Raw genomic sequence first — 19,588 nt, 5'->3', positions numbered from 1 at the left:
TACGGTTTGTGCTTGCGTGTATGCATCTTATCCTTCACACAGCATACAGCTGGGTCAAAAGTGAGATTGCAAGGCACTTGGGGACTCTTGAATCTATGAAAATACTTCAAATGAAGGTCTTGGAACAGAGGACTGGATTATGAAGATGAGACTGGGAAATGAAGAGGGGGAAGTGGAAAGCAGAGAGCTTTCATGAAGTGAAAGAATCACCCATGGCCTGGGACTGCTCGTAATACAACCACAGATAACTTGGGGTTGGAAGAGCCTCTGGGTCCATCTGGGCCAACTCCAGCTCCAGCAGGGACACCCAGAGCAAGTTGCCCAGGCCCACATCCAGTTGGGTTTTGAAGGTCTCTGAGGAGGAGACCCCACAGCCTCTGGGCAGTTTGAGCCAGGACTCCATCACCTGCACAGTGAGTAATTGTTTCTAAATGTTTAGATAGCCTCCTATGTTCTAGTTTGTGCCCATGGCCTCTTGTCTTTCCCAGACCAGTACTTCACATGTGGATAAGTGTGTATCTTTCCCATGATTTGAAGTGGTGTATGAAAGTTTCAAGCCAATGAGGTGCTGGCACAGGTTGCCCAGAGAGGTGGTGGATGCCCCATTCCTGGAGACACTCAGGGTCAGGCTGGATGGGGCTCTGAGCAACGTGGTGTAGCTGTAGGTGTCCCTGTCACTGCAGGCAAGTTGGACCACATGATCCTTAAGAGTCCATTCCAATCCAGGTGATTCTATCATTTTATTCTATAATTGTAAAAGCAAAAACCATTGGTACCAGAATTTTAACAATGATTGTAAACGTAGTAAAGTCGCTGTGGTGGCCAGCATTGTTGTATTAAAGTGAAAAAAGCTGCCCATTAGAGTGTGTATTTCACACCCCGGACTCCAGACCAGACATGTCAAAAAATGCTGCAGTTGCCTGTCAGCCCATGTCTCTGGGCTTTGATGAGGAAAGTGGGCTATGTGCATGATCATGGCTGCTGAGATGACCAAGAAATGGAGCTGGAGCTGAGAGCAAGGTGAGGAACTGAACTGCTACATGGTGAGGGCTCAAATACAGGATTTCGAGGTCCAGATAGAAAGATTATATGAAAGTCTCAGTGTTAGCAATCTGTAATTAGCATCAAATACGATCATTTCCAGACCTGGACCTGTAGAAACCTGACAGCATATGAAAGAAATGTGCGAGTAAAAGAAGTGAGTAAAAATTTCCATACCCAGAAAGTCCTACACTTTCCATAGGCATACGGAAAAGAGTTAAAGCTGAACTGAAGAAGCTTCTGCCATAGACATGATGGAGGAATGGAGGAGCTCGTAGTGCTGTAACCAGCAGTTCAGTCATTAGCAGCCCTGACTCATGGTGGCAAAAAAATATCCCAAGAGAAGCAAAACAGAAAAAAAACAGGAAAGGAGAGAGTGGCTGATAAAACATCCAATGGAACAGCCAATGGGATAATCAGTGACATAGTTTGTAGGATTTTTAATGGGATATCTGATAGAATGACCAACAGGATAGCCAATGGGATAGCAAGTGGGATAACTGATGGGATAGCCATTGGGATAGCCGATGGGATTCTCAACAGCCCTACAGGGCTCTTTCCCGAAAGCTTCAGAAAAAAAATGGTAATGGCCCCAGAAAAAGCAACTCAGCCACACTGTGCTCACAGCCTGTGCCATGCAAAGGCAGAGGAGAGGCTGTCTCCAAGTCCTCTCCCCTCTGCGACCCAGCATTATCACTGCTGATCTTCCAGCTGCCAATGAGCATGGGCACAGCAGAATGGTGTGGACACGCAGCACTTGGTGTCCTCTCAGAGGGTTGGCCATCATGTGCTTTGCTCCCCTCTGGCTTTTTGGCTACACCTTAGATGTGCTTCTCAGGGTGCTTTGCACTCCCCCATTCCTTCATGAGAGAGTATGGGCTTTGTGTCTCCTTTGTGCTTTTGGAACTCACAGCTCTACAGCCACAGCTTCCCCTTTCCATCTTTCTCTTTCCATCTAACAATGACAGGAGGGATGTGGAAATCAAACTGCATGGTTTTGGTGGAGGCAGCCCCAGTGGATGGTTAAGGGTACCTTCAGCCTGCTTGCAGCCTGCAAGGAGCTCACTGGAAGTGTCAGCACTAATTAGCAATTATGGTCCTGTTTCAACACACAAATGAATGACACATCTCAGCACTCTGATGGAGGAGGTCTCCCCCCCCCATCAGTAAGTGCCATTCGGCTTGGCATGTGTCACGGGAATGCCAAAAAGGGCTGTTGCCATGGGAATGGACGCATCTGGAGCCGCGTCCCCCCTCCTGCCCACGGCAGCTGGATGCGGAGGGGAGCACCACGGGAAGGAGGTGGCGGGGAGACGGGCACAAACAACGCGTGCACGTTAGAGGAGGGACCTTCCCAGAATGAGAGTGCCGTGGGACACAGCGGAGCGGGGACACCGAGCTGCCAGGCAGCGGTGGCTCAGCCTGGTGGGATAAGCCTTGTTTTCTGCTCTGGTGGGAAGCCCAGTAAAAGCCCAACAGTAGCAAGATGGGATCTGCCTCCTCAACTTACCGGCCCAAGTGTATTTATTTGGATATTGATGGAAGAATTCAAAAGGTACTTTCGCTGTTTTTCGCAGAGCGGCGTCTCCGGACGCAGCGGTGGTGCAGGCGGTGCGTGCGCCGCTCGCCCTGTTCCTGCACGGAGGGTCGGACGCGTGATGCATTCAGCCTCTGCTGAAAGGGAGGGGGGTCTGGAGAGGCTTCTGATTTTTATTTAAAGGGGAAGGGGCACCCGGCAGCCCGTGAGCACCCGGTGCGGCTGGCAGGATCTTGGCAGAGGTGTGGGACCCCTCTCCGAGGGCAGCCTCCCGACAGTTTGCAAAGTTTTGCCTGCGGAGAAATGCTGGAGGGCACGGAGATGTGTGGGACTGCCTACCCGGGGGTTGAGTTTTCCTAGGGAGAAGTTACAGGGCAGGCAGGTGCCGGGTGATGCCTTGCGGTAGCGGTGTGGGAGCCCCCGCCGCACTTGCGAAGCCGTTCGTCGATATCGGTAGATGTTAATAGGATCTTGAGCTCCCGTTCCCCACCTGGCTTAGCGAAAGGTCACGGCACAGGGGAAGTTGTGGGGGAAGTGTGTTCTGGCTGAAGGAGAGAGCTCACGCCATTCAGCAGAGAGCCCACAGCTTTTCGACAGAAAAATGCTTTGGCATTCCTGTAAGTCCGTCCTCTTCTTCTTTCTGTTGGCAGTTCCTTGGCCACAAAGCAAATGCCTTTCATGTAACAAAGCAAAAGCTACCAAGAGGCTCACGAGCAACTCAGCTCTGACTTGCAGAATCCCAATCTTGATCCCTGGTGCTCCTGCTTGGAGTTCCTTTCACACGTCTGTGCTGTTTGTTGCTCCTTTAAAAAGAAAAAACAGCAAAGATGCCCTTCCCCGTCCCTTCTCTCTCCTGTATCAGGCAATGGCAGAGCTAGCAGCCCCTGCAGTCCCCTTTCACTGCCTGGGGGACCCCCTCAGCCTCATTGCACGGAACCACCATCGGAAAGAGGGCCCTGGGGAGGCTGGTGCTGTGAGAGTGCTTTCCAGAGGTGTCAGTCAATCACATTGGCTGTCATTTCCACTGGGGTGAGTTTATAAACAAGAGTGTTTCTCGGAGCCTTTCTCTGGAGAGTACTTTTGCCACTGAAAACACAGGAGAGACCAAAGCACATGGGCAAGCAAATGCAAACCCAGCCAGTGTTAAGCATTTTTTTTTTTTTCTGGCCTGATAAACATTGTCTGTTTCTTTTGTCAGATGTGAAATTCCATCTGTGCAGTGTTTGGAAGGATTCCTGCTGTAAACATACTGCTTAAATGGGGTTCACCCAGGGGTAAGCAGGGCATAGCACTGATCCTCATGCCTCCTCAGTAACAACATCAGCTAGGACAAAAAGCAGACCTTAATCTTCTGAGGAATGCGGTATTGGAGACTTCTAAAGGGAACTCATTAAATCAATGCTGAGCCGGTAATGAGGTATGAGCTTCATTAGAGCAGGGCTTGCTGAGTTTGAAAGGGCTCAGCTCCAACTCGCAGCTGGCTTGCTGGGTCTGGCAGAACCCTGTAAAAGGGCTGCCCGTGCTACAGGAGTGTGGCAGCCATTATTACGAGTGAATTTCGTGTTTCCACCACATCGTGTGTCCTCAGGTCACACTGCTGACTTTAGAGGTCGTTGTTTACCCTCTGCACTGGAGGAAAGGAAGCGATGCCCCAGGCTCAGAGGGTGGCCGCTACCCCTGGGAGCCTACAGTTTGCAGATGAGCACTGGGAAATGCTCTGCAGCAAGCGCTGAGCTGAGCTAAGTAGGTTTGTGTGTCATCAGGTCCAGAGAGGCACAGTGGGGAGGGCAAAGGGATGTGGTTTAGTGCTTTGCTGCAATGGTCAGAGCTGGAGGAGAGTTTGGTAGCACTGAATAGATGCAATCCATGGGACAAACAGGGCAGGATTTTTTAATGTCAGAGCCTACAACACAAGGGGTGACTTCTGCATTCACCAGAGAGGGCTTCTGGATGCGGCTCTGGGCAACCTGGTCTGCTGGTTGGCAATCCTGCACATAGCAGGGGGGTTGAAACTAGATGATCATTGTGGTTCTTTTCAACCCAGGCCATTCTATGATTCTATGATTCAGGATGATGGTGGCTGTGTCCTGGCCAAGGGATGTGGGATGGGCCCTGTGGTGGAGGCAGAACAGTGCGTAGGGAAGAGACCTGTCAGGCCGCTTAGGAGGGAGATCAAAGGCTTTGCAGTGCTACAGAGAAGGTGCCCTGCACAGGACAGCTTCAAAGAGGCCATTTGTTCTCAGGGCTGAATCAAAAATGGGGTTGCAGTGTAATTCATCAGTATCTCGCCAGTGCCTACGCAACGTGGATGCACACCTGGGGGAATCAGCACTACGGGATTTATCTGTTTCTAAAGGATACTCTTTCCCAGAGATATTACAAAAGTTCCTAAGCCACTTCCCTGGTCACTCACATTCCTCTGTGCTGTGCATGCACATCTCAAAGAAACACATCCATGTCCCCCTCATGATAGACAGGCCTACTCCAGCCAAGGAAGACAGCAGAGTGAGGAATGGTGCCCATGTTTCATGGAAGATAAGGAGATCTCACAGCACCGTGGCAAAGATTTCTCCTCAATCCCAGAGTGCCACTGGATGGGGTTGAACAGCCAACCCCCAGTCTACCAGCTGAGAAGCCTGAAAAACTCAAGCAAGCCACCATCTGTGGCTCTGCAGTCTTATTTTCCTTCACATCATTAACCCTTTGGCTGCTTTTAAAAGAAAAATTCCTATTGACTGTTTTGTATTAGAAGTCTATTAGCATGAAAATCACACCCATACACACACATATATATATTTCTTCTTTTCCACGCAGAAACTACTGGGGAGTACTTGGTTTTGAGCATTGAGATTACAGGGGTGAGAGCAGAGCCAGCCAATGGCCACATTCCCAGGTGGGTGGCTTCATGGCTCTCATTTCCAAATGTCAAAGGGTGGTGGCTTTACTCGCCTGGTTGCGAGGAGTTGCTCTGAGAAAATGCTTGACTTGAGAGGATTTCTGTTTCCAATGCCTTAATCAACATCATATTTGAAACGAGGATGGAAAGTCAAATGGGTACAGAGCCTGAATGAACTGGAAAAATGAGGACCGCCGACTTTGTCAGAGCTAAGGAAATCACTCTGGTATTTCTTCCCCTTCACAAAGCAAGTAAAGAATTTTGGAGCCATTTTACTGGCTTACTGAGTCATTCTGGATGCCGAGCAGAGTAATTAGCTCTCTCCTCCTCAGAAAAATGTACTTTTCCCTGTGTCTACCATGCGAACCCGTTGAGCAGCACACGCACATATCCACAGCTCTTGCTCCTCTTGGCCTGAGACACACAAAGAGGGGAACAAAGCGAAAATTGTGTTTTGGGTTGCGGTAGTTGCATTGAAATGTCAGCGCATGGGAATAGTTTCTGTCATGTGAGCTTTGCTTTTTAATTAGAGCAACAGCCACTATGGTATAAATGCCTAGACTCCAGCAAACCCAACAGATTTTTCCAAAGCTTGCTGCACTATTTTTAACGCACCAAACTGAATTCAGATTAAAAACAAAACGCAGCAGAAAAATACTGGCTTGATGATCAGTTCAAGGCCATTAAATATCTTTGTATCCCTAATTGCTGCAAGACAGTCCCCGTGATTCTCTTGGCAAGTCATTCACAGGTTCTTCCAATGCCAAAACCCTTTGTAGCCTCTTCAGTGAGGCTTCAGTATGTACTTGTGGGACCGAGGCCATTTTCCTATGACTGGCAGGTCTCTGTGGGCAATGGAGGCTGTGAGGCAGTGCATCCAGAGCCTGGCCAGCACTCTTGACCAATGCTGGCTCTGCAACTGAAGCCGGCCCTGGTGAGCCCAAGGCAGCTGCTGGATGTTCTTGTAAAGCAGCAAAAATGAACAGCAGTGTCTCTCAGACTCCAGCATGTTACAGAGTGTGAGGAGTACGTAAACATTTGAAAAAATAAAAACGGCTTCAAACAGGCTTTTTAAAAATGGCATAAAATGTTATACTGGAGGCCATTTTCTCTTTCCTTTCCTCTCCTTTCTGTCCTCCCCATCTAGTGGTAGTGCAGTCCATCCTCATGCAAAAATTTAACTGCTAGTGATACCCAAGGTTTTGGACAAGCAAACCATACCAACATATGTTCCTCACGTGCTCAGGGTAGTACAAACAAGAAGAAACCATTTTGTTTCTAGCACCTTTGCCATTAAACTCAACAGCTACCAACTGGCCTTTCACCTCTCATTGCTTTTCCTTGCTGTAATGACTAATATCACATGTTTAAAAGCCTTATATTATTAAACATGACGGAATGTTATTATTAAGATTAATATTAATATATTAATACATTGTTATTTTTGTGAATAATTTTGAAACAAGCAGCCTAGCTTCATTCACATTTAGTGAGGACATTTGGTGCCAAAGCAGCCTTATTACCTAGTTTACAAAATATTTTGAGCCTAATGCATTAGAGTGCTACAAGGTTAATTGTGATTAGTACTCCATTAGAAGCTATTGTGTGCCCTTTCTGTGTTAATAGAAGCTAGAGCATGAACATTTCAGTTACTTGTCAAAGGTTGAAATATTTCTATGTCTGCTATAAATGCTAAGAAACTTCAGCTCAGCTTCTCAAAACCAGCCTTGCTAGTTCCTGGTTGCATTCTCTCATGAGTACAGAAAGACTGAATATTGACAATATGTCTCTTAGTATAGTCAGTAGATTGCAAAAAGTTCTTAATGTAACTTCCTTTCTCTACGTACTCTCAAAAAATTAATGAGATCCTTCCTCGTAGTGACAGAGCCCACCTTTGCCATGCTGTCCCTTTCAATGAACTTCCAAGACTGCATCATGCCACTGCATCATGAACATTTTCTCTTTCCTAAAAAGAAAAAAAATCTCTTTCCTAAAAAGAAAGACCTCCTTTCCCATAGCGTTCTGTTCAGGAATGTTATAAAGGATGAGAACCACGACTTAGCACATACCCACATGCCTCAGTTCTGCCTGAGTCCTGTTTCTCATTTCAGGGCAATGTACATAAGCAGAAAATCAATAGGAATCACCCTACCTAAACCTAAACCATAGTCATCTAAAAGTCAGTAGTGACTACTCCAAGTTAGTCATGTGAGTTCCCCCACAGGCACTGGGGAGGAGGGTGGTATCTCCAGAGGATGATTCATCCAGTCTTAAACTGGATTTTGGAGACATGTGGGCTGATTTTCCCATTGGAATTATGTGGTCCTCTTCCTCTACTGACAATATTCTTGAGACTCAGTGTCTAGCCAGGCAACATAGATGAGACACCTTGCCTGTAGACAGTTATGTTAGATGAATCCTATTGTACGTTTCATTTAGGTACCATGGTGAAATGAATGAAGTCCAGACACTGCTCAGCTGAAAGTTAGGTACAAACCATTGGGGCTGTGGAGCAGCCTTACCTTGAGACATTCAGGCTTTATGGCGCTCTGAGCAACCTGGTCTAGTTACAGGTGTCATATATAGGCGTTCATTGCAAGGGAGTTGGACTAGATGGCCTTTAAAGGTCCTTTCCTACACATAAAAGTTCTATGATTCTATGATGAGCTCTTGGCAGTGAAAGTAAAATGTCTGCCACATTCCTCACTGCCTAATACAGAGTCTGAAGAGTTCAGAGGGAGTTTTTATTTTTGTTTGGATTCTTGGCCAAGGGCCCTTCCTTCCTTCCTTCCCTTCCTTCCTTCCTTCCTTCCTTCCTTCCTTCCTTCCTTCCTTCCTTCCTTCCTTCCTTCCTCCTTCCTTCCTCCCTTCCTTCCTCCCTTCCTCCCTCCCTTCCTCCCTTCCCTTCCTCCCTCCCTCCCTCCCTCCTCCCTTCCTCCCTTCCTCCCTCCTCCTTCCTCCCTTCCTCCCTTCCTCCCTTCCTCCCTTCCTCCCTTCCTCCCTTCCTCCCTTCCTCCCTTCCTCCCTTCCTCCCTTCCTCCCTTCCTCCTTCCTCCCTTCCTCCCTTCCTCCCTTCCTCCCTTCCTCCCTTCCTCCCTTCCTCCCTTCCTCTCCTTCCTCCCTTCCTTCCTTCCTCCTTCCTTCCTTCCTTCCTTCCTTCCTTCCTTCCTTCCTTCCTTCTTCCTTCCTTCCTTCCTTCCTTCCTTTCCTTCCTTCCTTCCTTCCTTCCTTCCTTCCTTCCTTCCTTCCTTCCTTCCTTCCTTCCTTCCTTCCTTCCTTCCTTTCTTCCTTCCTTCCTTCTTCCTTCTTTCTTTCTTTTCTTCTTTCTTTCTTTCTTTCTCTTCTTTCTTTCTTTCTTTTTCTTTCTTTCTTTCTTTCTTTCTTTCTTTCTTTCTTTCTTTCTTTCTTTCTTTCTTTCTTTCTTTCTTTCTTTCTTTCTTTCTTTCTTTCTTTCTTTCTTTCTTTCTCATACAGGTCTATGCATGCACAAACTTATTTTTTGTTCCCCTCTTAGTAAAGCTCCTTACAAGCATCTAACAGATGGCAAAGCTGGCAAACTATTTTTAATACTGTCTAACATTTGAAGCTCAGAAAAATTGAGAGATTTCACAAATATCTGCTGTTTACTATTGCAGAGAAAAAAAAAATACACAGATGTCTTTGAGGTAGCTGGACTCATGTTATAATATTTGTATCTGAATTTAAAGAAGTCTAAGAGATGTTTAAATGCAGGATGCTAGGTAAGGCTTCTGCTGATATCAGGAACAGTGCCTGATAAAGTAGATGCTCTTATCACTATTTTTTGAGGAAGACCTATTTGCTTACACGTCTGAAAAATCAGTTTCTATCAATGATTTCTGCAGTGTTGAGAGCTCTGGATTCTGTTTCATTTTGATACAGACAACAAATCATGCTGGAGAGATTCACATCAGCCCTCTGTCTTGTTCAGAAATCCTCCATGAAAGCTGCTGTAACAGAAGCAGCAACGATTTCCATAGTCCATGTGAGATACATAGCTGAGTTTTACCAGACTCTTTTCTAACACATATCTTTCAGTCTTATTAGTCAAAGATCATCATTTCAGACTGCTTTAACTCCACTATTTCAGCCCTGAAAGGGTGCTCTCCTCGTGAAATGAAAAAGCACCAGCAAGTGCTAGAAGTCTTGAATATAGCAAGCAAAAGGAATTGAGATTACACACTGGGGATAGACTAGCTTTGAAAATGTTCCTGTATTATTCACTGAGGAGTTTTAGTAGAGTAAAAAAACACCAAACAAATACTAGTTAAATACTTGGAAAACTCAATTACCAACAATAGATCAGGATAGGATAACACTTTGGACAGGGTTTGCAGTGTACAGAGAGGATTAACTGTTCTCAGGATCAAATATAGAGCAGAAATTGGATTTGTAGGCCATGTTTTTACCCATCCTATCTCATAGCAAAATATAATGTGATTAGTTGTAAACTCGTATGTCATAGAGTGAGCACTGTGGTCCCATACTGATATCTCCATCATAACCCTTAATATTAAACTAGTTCTCTGAGTGAGAAAGCCAGACAGATACCAGCTGTCTTAATCTCTACTTGTTTTAAAATCCTTATCCCCTGCCAGAGTGGATACTATGGGTCAAGAGAGAATGACCTATCAGATGAAGAGTTCCCAAAAAGCTCAGAACTTTCTCCAGCACAGAGAACAGCCTCCAGTTTCAGCCCACAGAAAGGATCTCTGGGCTGGGAATCATGCATCACTCTTGAGCCACTCTGTCCTACTTCACAGCTACTGCATGCCTCATCAACATCTTATTTCCACTCCAAAAAGCCTCAGTTATTATTCATTATTCTTTTTCCCCCCTTTGCTTCACATCACCATCAAAAGCAGATAGAGTGTAATACTCACAGCTGCAGGACAACCACCTTCTCTAATAATGGGAAAAAGAAATGTGTGTCCTAGCTGGCTCAAGTACAGCCACAAGCCATATGTCACTGTATTGGCTTCATGGTGCTAATGTCCCTGCTATGGTAATGGACTTGAGGCAAATTGGATTCCTATACCGTGCTGGAGCCATCAATAGTACACAGCACTGTCCGAAATACATTCCAGTCGTATTCCACAGACACACACAACTGACACTGGCTTTATTGGGAACATAATCATGCAGGCAATAACAGGAACAATTGCACAGTTCTGGGAAATGTTTGAGGCTGTCTGCTTTGTTTTAAAAGAGAAGGAAGTTGGTCAGGAAAGCTCAGCAGGTTGCAAAAGCAGAGAACTTTAGTAGTTGATTAGGAGGGGAAAAAAGGAACAGCTGGAAACAACCATTTACATCCCAAGACGAGTATCAAAGTACAGTGGGTGATTCACAAATCCACTTTTAGTAAACTTAAAGAGAAATGTCAAATATGGAAAGATATATAGCACATATGAGAATAGCTCACAATCTAGAAAATAATATCTACAGTCTTTGTTTTGCTTCCCACTCTTTCACTATTGCATGGAGTAAAGGGAGGCATTAATGTTCCTCCTCAGTACACTGAAAGCTCCTGCTGCTTTCTGTGAGTCAGGTTGCATTTCTTACCTTTAATGTTTTTTTAAAATATATATTTTTAACCTTTTCCTCTGCCCCAGTCAATAATTGATTTCCAGAAGAAGAAACCTTAATACCTGAAATAGCACTCCCATCATATCACAAGCCTTTACCCTGTGTTCAGATACAATTAACATCATCTGCTCCATTTCTGCAAGTACCAGTAGTTGATAAAGGAGCAGTTTCCCAGCATTCTGTCAGCCAATTTTGGCAGCTAACACTCCAATGGGATGCTGCGTTTTGCTCTGAGCAGGATTCCATACTATCTGAACCTGATTAGCTCTGCTTTATTGCTTTCATAACTACTCATTTTAAAAAAAAAAAGGGTAAATCACAGAAATAATTAGGACAACCTTTTAGAACACACCCAGACATTAATCCCACCCATTTCCTCACTAACAAATGCTAACTACTAGCAATCAATTGCCTTGGAATTTACAGTGTAAATAAATTACCTACTATAATTTCATTTGGGTCAGGAAACAGGGAAGGTGAGTGTGTGCTTCTGTATCAGTCATAGCTGTCTCTTGAGGAGATCGGTGTCACACAGCTAATGATGCCCAGCTGAAAAATAAGAGAACTTTTAACTGCCAGTGCAAACTGAGATCTGACATATTGCTCCAGCATTGGAACAAGAGTTTGTTGAATCACATCTCATGCACAGCAGAACTGAGTCAGGGTGGCCAGACATTGTGTTTTTGCCTTGATTCTTCCAGTGTTTCAGGAGGAAAGATGGTGAAATAGGTTTCCATAAACCTCCAGCTCCAAAAGGCAATCTCATATTGATCTCAGCCTATACTCTTACAGGGCTGTAAGTGGGCACAGAGCTAGAGCTTTAGGTCAGGTGGGTTGTGTGGGTGTATGAGAATCAGGGTAAGGTGAACTGAGTGGTAGGTGAGACAAGAAGCCAGAAAAGCTCATGCTGGAACAACAGTGTGGAGGCGTGCATGGGCAGAGGAAAGCATCAGAGAGCATAATCCCGGTAGCACAGCCTCTCCAGGACCTGGTGCTCCTCCAAAACTCCCGGAGTTCGCATTTTCCCAAGCAATTAATAGACACCCACCCTTCTTGCTGGCAGAGCATCCTGCCTTCTCCCTCTGCAGCTTCATCTCTGTGAGCAGCAGAGCTCTGGGTTGGGCATCACATGACATCTCTGTGGTACCAGGAGTGTAGGATCATGTCACTGAGTGTCAAGTGAATGCTGTGTTCTCAGTCTCACTGCTGGCCTTTTAAGGTGTGAGCTCTGACCTTGCATTAGGAACAATGCTGATAGATCATGGGGAACTGGGCATGACCGTGGGGAAATGCTCTCTTCTGCTTACAGCAAGCTTTTGGTGGAGTAATCCAAATAATAGTGCACTTTTATGCTATCCAAGGAGCTCCTTATATCTGGGCGCTATATGTTTAAAAGAAAGAAAGTCACTTTCAAAATCCAGGGCGTTGCTTAATTAAATCTGTGGTCGTTGCCATCCTGCAGTTCATCTGCATTGTGAGATACCTTCTGCCATCAGTCGTCATACATTACTGCTCTGCTTCAGAGCAGCACAATTAGGTCTCTTGAGCTTTCTTCCTTTATCAAAATGAAGCACAGGTATTAAAGCTAGAGCGGAGAAATATTCCAGCTCATGAGTCAGATCAGATAATTAAAATGATAAGATTAGCCTTAAAATTGTCCCACTTCAAGCCTGAATAGAGTTCATATCTCACTGGGAACTAACTGTCCTTTCTCTCCTCTGCCATTTTTTTTTTCTCCTTCTGTTGTTCTGTTTGGAAGGTGATCTTCAGTAAGTACTGCAACTCCAGGGATATCATGGACCTCTTCTGCATTGCAACAGGGTTACCAAGGTAAGACTCTCATTTATCACATGCATTTCACTATTGCTCTGATACTCCTAGGGACAATTTAAAGCTGGGCCCCAAATGGTCTGGTTACCTGCTTTCCAGGCTTCTTTTTTATTCCAGACTGCTGGAATAATTTGGGGGCTGTGCAGAGAACCCAGCTGGAGAAGTGCACAAAGCACTGGTGAGTGCTTAGTTGCCTATTCTACAAAAATTACAGGCAGCACAGAAGTCTAGCCAAGAGCTTATGCAGGCTCTGTGCATCTACCAATTATACCCATATCCCAGCACTACATTTTTGTCCCTAGAGACTGAAACACCATCATAATTATAAAACATGATTTTTAAGAACCTGAGACCACTGAGAAACACTGCCACTAAATCATAGAACCATAGAATGGTTTGAGCTGGAAGGGACATTTAAGATCATCTGGTTCCAACCCCCTGCTATAGGCAGAGACAGCTCCCTCTAGATCAGGTAGCTCAAAGCCCCATCCAGCCTGGCCTTGACTGCTTCTAAGAAGGGGGCATTCACAGTCTCACTGGGCAACCTGTTCCACTCTCTCACCACCATCACAGTAAAGAATTTCTTCCTGATATCAAGTCTAAATCTACCCTTGCCAGTTTAAAGCCATTTCCCCTTGTCCTGTTGCTACCTGCCCTTATAAAAAGTCCCTCCCCAGCTTTCCTGTAGGCCCCTTTCAGGTGCTGGAAGGCTGTTCTAAGGTCTCCCTGGACCCTTCTCCAGGCTGAAGAGCCCCAGCTCCCTCACTCTGTCCTCATAGGGGAGGTGCTATTTAGATACACTACAGACTAGTGGTAGGCTGAGAGAGCTGGATCTGTTCAACCTAGAGAAGAGACAGCTCTGAGGAGATCTGAGAGCGGCCTTTCAGTATCTAAAGGGAGCTGTAAGAAAGAAGGGACAGACTCTTTAGCAGAATCTGTTGTGATAAGACAGGGGGAAATGTTTTCAAACTAGAAGAAAGGAAATTTGGGTTGGATATAAGGAAAAAGGGTGGTGAGGCACTGGCACAGGTTGCCCAGAGAGGTGGTTGATGCCCCATCCCTGGAGACATTCACAGCCAGGCTGAACAGGGCTCTGAGCAACCTGATGTAGCTGTAGGTGTCCCTGTTCATTGCAGGGGAGCTAGACCAGCTGGCCTTTAAGGGTCCCTCCCAACTCAAATGACTCTGTGATTCTATGATTCTAATCCCAGATATGAGATAGTAAAAAAACATCCCCTCAGAACCATTTTACAGAATAAGGGATGGCGGTCCCCCCAGCCATGTCACAACCCCACCCTTATCAGAGAGTATCCACTGTCCACTGGTGACATCGAGCAGCGGTAGAAAGCTGTGCAGCAGCACTCAATAAGCCATGTTGTTTATCTCTGTACATACAGGTTTATCATACCAAAAGAAAAGAAAAGAAAAAAAACAAAAATAAACCAAAAAACAGGGAAAAGAAAATAATCCTTTAATCGTGTGGGGTTTTTTTTTGCATGACTCTAGTTTGGGACTGAAAGATAACGTTGTTTGTAGTCTATTCTGAGTCTGCACTGACTTGGAATTTGCATAGACTGCTGTACATAGTACTTCTTTCTGTTTATCTTTTCCTTTTCTTCCAATTTGACATCAGAGACCTTAATAACTCTTGTTTGCCTCTGATATCAAGTACTTCCACTCCATCAACAAGGAAACACTGTTTAGCAGTCAGAATTGTTAATGAGTTCAGTGTTCCCAGCATATCTGGCCTTTTATTTTCATCAGAGGACTTCCACAATCTTCCACAGTTTTTCAAAGAATCAAAGAATCATTTGAGTTGGAAGAGACCCTTAAAGACCATCTGGTCTAAGTCTCCTGCAATGAACAGGGACACCTACAGCTACATCAGGTTGCTCAGAGCCCTGCCCAGCCTGACCTTGAATTTCTCCAGGAACAGGGCATCCACCACCTCTCTGAGCAACCTGTGCCAGTGCCTCACCACCCTGATTGTAAAAACTTTTAATTGTTCATTGTAATCAGGCTCCTGGAAACGAAGAAAACATCCAAGGCTTACATGTGAGCCTATGAGATCACATGTAGCACAGGATGAAAATAAAGGCTCCATATTCAGCAAGACATCTGTTTTGTTTGTTTTGGTAAGGGAGTAACTAGATAATTTAAAAACTGGTAGTCGTTTGTGTAATATGAGTCAATATATAGCTGCCGAGTCGATGTATCACAAAACATAGCTTTTCAGCAGAAATTATTAGTTGATGAGTCAACAGCATACACGAGTTAGCAGGGAGCAAAGTTTCCTCTGAGATCAAAGATGATCATACAACATTTTCCCAAAAACATCTCTGGTAATTGAAATGGGTGAAACATCAAACTTACTCTGATTCTTCTTGTGCCAAGTTAGAGTATGGATGGGGCAGTGTCAGGGACATAGCATAGGGGAAGCTGGCTACATGTAGTACACAGCAGCACAAGATCTCAGCCAGTGTTTCTTGCTCAAATAAAGATCTGTGGAACATACTTTTCAGGAACACAACCATCTCTCTCTTGACGGCAGATAATTGCATGGTGTCCATTGATCCGACGATGCCTGCAAACTCAGAGAGGTAAGTCTCATGGTAACCTGCTCTTCAGGTTACCCTTGGTGATGCCCAAGGGAAAGTGGGTGTTGGGTCGCAGATGCCTCTTGGTATGCAACACGAGGTGAGCAGCTCTCTAGGGAAAGCCTACGGAGAGAACTGAATGCTAACTCAAAATGCTGACGCCAGCTAGTTTTGAAAATTTTTGCTTATTGTTAAATAGAAATTATAGTCAGAAAAAATTACACTTTTAAGTATTTGATGTTGAACATCATTTCCCATTCCACTCCGCATGCTGCCAAGGCTCCCAGCGCCTTTGTTGCTCTGTTAGGACCAACAATGACTTCAGCAGCAAGTGAAGGCACAACTCTTTGATGAGGTTGGGCCTCTTCCATGCTGGCGTCAGCCCTTCCTTTCTTCAGATCCCTTTCTCTTTTTCTCCTTGGCTTCCCGTTGCTTGTTCAACTTTGCACTTTTATTTTCACCCTGTCTGCTTGCAGTTACCACATTTGTTTTTACTTATTTCATTGTGTATTCCATCATCACTTGTCACTGTCATCACAAACAATGATGCCATGTTCTGGGCATCTCAATATAAGGACATTAAACTGTTAGAGACCGTCCAAAGGAGGGCTACAAAGATAGCGAAGGGTCTGAGGGCTGAGGCCCCTCGCTGTGCTCAGCGCAGAGCAGAGGAGCTGAGGGGAGGCCTGATGGCGGCTGCAGCTCCTCACAGGGAGCGGAGGGGCAGCGCTGAGCTCTGCTGTGTGTGACAGCGACAGGGCCCGAGGGAACGGCATGGAGCTGCGTCAGGGGAGGGCAGCTGGGGGTCAGGGAAAGGGGCTGCACCGCAGGGCGGTGGGCAGGGAACAGGATGCAGCGGGCTGTGGGCATGGACCCGAATGCTGGAGTATCACGGAGCGTCTGGACAGTGCTCTCAGAAATATTGTTTGATTTTTGTTGGTGCTGTGTGGAGCCCGGAGTTGGACTCAGTGATCCTTATGGGTCCCTTCCAGCTCAGGATGTTTTACAGCTCTGTGATATTTCTCAGAGAATGCCTATGTGAAATGCAAGCCGCAATCTCAGCACTGCTAACATCAACCCTCTGCAACTCTTCCAGGTCTCCATACAAAGTGATACCTGTTGCTACTGGGCAGCTCTCAGGTAAATAATCCTTTTGCATTGCATTTGCTGAAACTGAGGTTGCAGTCACTTCCATGTGGAAATTACATGGCTGTGACACAAGAAAGATGACTGTCGTGGTTGTAGCTATGGCGGAAAGAAAGTATTCAGGAGGAAAAGTAAAAAAAAAGTTGTTCCCACAATTCGAAGTCTTTGAAGATAAGGTAGAATGGCTGGGGCCCAGGGGAATTCTAAAGCACTTAGCTTGGGCCCAACTCAACATTGCTGATATCTCAGGGAAAGCCCCTCCTTGAGCAGCAGTTCAGCTAGGGCATTGCTAACCACATTTGCAATCCCATTTTTCAGCGCTTTGTTCATCTCTCAGCAAACCTTTGCTAAAAGCTGAGCACTGTGTTTGAACTCCATGTTATTTCCAAATGGCTGAGAAGGGAGCAGAATTTCTGTTGCAGGCATGGTAGCTTGGAGTGTAATAAATATTTTAAAACACATGACATGATTAAAAGAGGCCTGGATGAAAGATGACATTTGGATTACATTCCCTGGTGCACAGTGGTGTTTTCCCTCATGGACAGGACTGAAGTGGCACTTCTACCATTTTTCTTTGCACGTCACTGTCAGGATCAGTCCACTGTCAGGATCAGGCACCGTAGCACATTGTTTGCTTGGGGCAATTCTTGCACAGCATCCAGCTTATGACAGCCCACATCTGTGTAACTGCAATATCTCCTATCACTGGTTCACAGGCAGCCATGAGCAGGACCTTATGCTGTACACTGGGGATGGAAGGGTACATCAGCAGGAGACAGCCTGGAGGAGTCAAATGGAAAGGTAGAAGAGTTGGGGACAAGAGTTTAAAATCATCTTGGGAATGGAGAGAACGTGGGAAGGGAAGGAAGGAGACAGAAAGCCTGGGACTGGAAAAAAATAGTGATTTACAGAGATGAGTTAAGCTCTCGAGGCAGGAGCAAACCAGTCTGGCTGTTTCCTTGCTAGTGTCAGGTCCCACCTCTTCTCAATGTCCAGATGGAGATCAGTAATGAGTGGTGTCCCTCAGGGATCAGTACTGGAGCTGATGCTCTTTAACTTCTTCATCAGTTACACCAGTAGGGAAATTGAGTGCACACTCAGCACATTTGTGGATGACACCAAGGTGTGCTGTGCAGTCAGCATGCCTGAGGGACAGGATGCCATCCAGGAGACTCCAGCAGTGAGGCCAGGTGAATCTCATGAGGTTCAACAAATCCAAATGCAAGGTCTTGCACCTGAGTCATGGCAGAACCCACTATCAGGACAAGCTGGGGACAAAAGGACAGAGCACAGCCCTGGAGAAAGTGACCTATGTGTACCGGTGGATGGCAAGTTGGACAGACATAAGCCAGCATTGTGCCCTTGCAGGACAGAAAGCCAACTGTATCCTGGCCTGCATTCGAAGAAGTGTGGCCTGCAGGGTGAGGGAGGTGATCCTGCCCTCCTACTCTGCACTGGTGAGGTCTTACCTGGAGTACTCCATCCAGATGGGGAGTCCTCAATACAGGAGAGACATGCAACTGTTGGAAAGCGTTCAGAGGAGGGCCACAAAAATGGTCTGAGGAATGGAACACCTCCCCTATGTGGATAGGCTGAGAGAGCTGGGGCTATTCAGCCTGGAGAAGAGAAGGCTCTGGGGAGACATGAGAGTGGCCTTTCTTTATCTAAGGAAGACTCTTTCACAGGGTTTGTTGTGGTGGGATTAGCGGAAAGTGTTTCAAACTAAAAGAGGGGAGATTTAGCTTCTATACAAGAAGCTTTTTAGGACAGGGCTGTTGATGCACTGGCACAGGTTGCACCAAGAGGTGGTGGATGTCCCATCCCTGAAGACAGTCAAGGTCAGGCTGGAGAGCCTCTGAGCAGCCTGATGTAGCTGTAGCTCCATTCATTGCATGGGAGTTGAACAAGATGGACTTGAAAGGTTCTTTCCAACTCAAATGATTCTCTGATTCTTGCTTAGGCTTTTGTGAGAAAATCTAATGTCTGTGAGTACTGTTTTTCAGAGAGGGGAAAGATAGGGAAACAAACCCATTCTATGATGCACCCATGTTCCTTGTGGCAGAAACATCTGCAGGAGAGGGCACAGCAAGGCAACATAGGAGGATGCCCAGGGAGACTCTGAGAGGCAACAGCGAGGCCCTTGTGCATACAGAGAGCAAAGGAGAGCAGCTGGAAAACAAGGAAGAGCTTTATCACAGAGAGGTTTGTTGTAAGTCATAAACAGGTCCCAGGTCAACAGTGAAAGCCAGGGGACACACGTGACCACTAAGGGGAAGGAAGCTGTCTGCTGAACTATTTCCTGATCCTAACAAACTCAGCAGGAGCAGCAACACACTGCACGCATGCATGATCAGGTCAGAGGAGGGATCTCAATTGGAGTACATTTATCTGCCAAAGATTGAGAAAGGCAACTGCTGGTGGGGCTGCACCAAGGAATGCCACTGTGAAGTACCAGCAGGGAAGCCGGATGAGGGGCTTTCTAGAAAACATCCTTTTTTCTTTCTTTTTTTTCCCCCCACGTGACGCTAGCTGTATATTTTTATAAGACCATACAAGACTTTTCACACTTTCCCAAGGCCCTCATTCTTCAGCCTAGCTGACAGCCCATGGCTCTGCTTTGTTCTGAATGTAGCTCACTGTGTCGACAAGGTCTCCTCTCTCTCTCCATGTTTTGTAAAACTAAACTTCCCTAAAATTTGAGCTGAAAAGGAAAGAAAAATTCTGGTGGTTGCCAAAGCATAAAACAGAGTCTGCTATGGAAAGAGGCAGAAAGCTGAACTGTGTGTGATGGAACGAGTGTTCCTTGGTGTCCGTTTCTCTTTCACATGGGTTGTCATTAATCTTAAGCATTCCTGACATTTTGCTGAGAGTAGGAAGAATGAGCAGAGTGGGAAATTGTTCTTCATTAAAAGAGAAAAAACAGTTCTGTTCTGGCCA

General features: G+C 45.8%; 1 protein-coding gene across 2 annotated transcripts in view; it reads left to right on the top strand.

Annotated features, from left to right (window-relative positions):
* Window positions 1–2,527: 2,527 nt before the first annotated feature.
* The window catches only part of PDE9A (phosphodiesterase 9A), a gene marked incomplete at both ends in the record, with an annotated part of 41,585 nt that continues 24,524 nt past the window's right edge, over window positions 2,528–19,588 (top strand). Inside the window, 4 exons of one of the 2 annotated variants that reach the window (XM_079549544.1) lie at window positions 2,528–2,596; window positions 12,838–12,908; window positions 15,431–15,508; window positions 16,602–16,645. In XM_079549544.1, the coding sequence (XP_079405670.1) occupies window positions 2,528–2,596; window positions 12,838–12,908; window positions 15,431–15,508; window positions 16,602–16,645 (262 nt within the window). The remainder of the gene's footprint in view (window positions 2,597–12,837; window positions 12,909–15,430; window positions 15,509–16,601; window positions 16,646–19,588) is intronic. The other variant, XM_079549545.1, reaches the window with a different exon arrangement.

The sequence above is a fragment of the Tetrao urogallus genome (assembly GCF_951394365.1).
Source record: "Tetrao urogallus genome assembly, chromosome: 1".
NCBI classification, from domain to species: Eukaryota; Metazoa; Chordata; class Aves; order Galliformes; family Phasianidae; genus Tetrao; species Tetrao urogallus.
The sequence above is the reverse complement of the archived record's forward strand: the minus strand, read 5'-3'. Positions and strand labels throughout refer to the sequence as shown.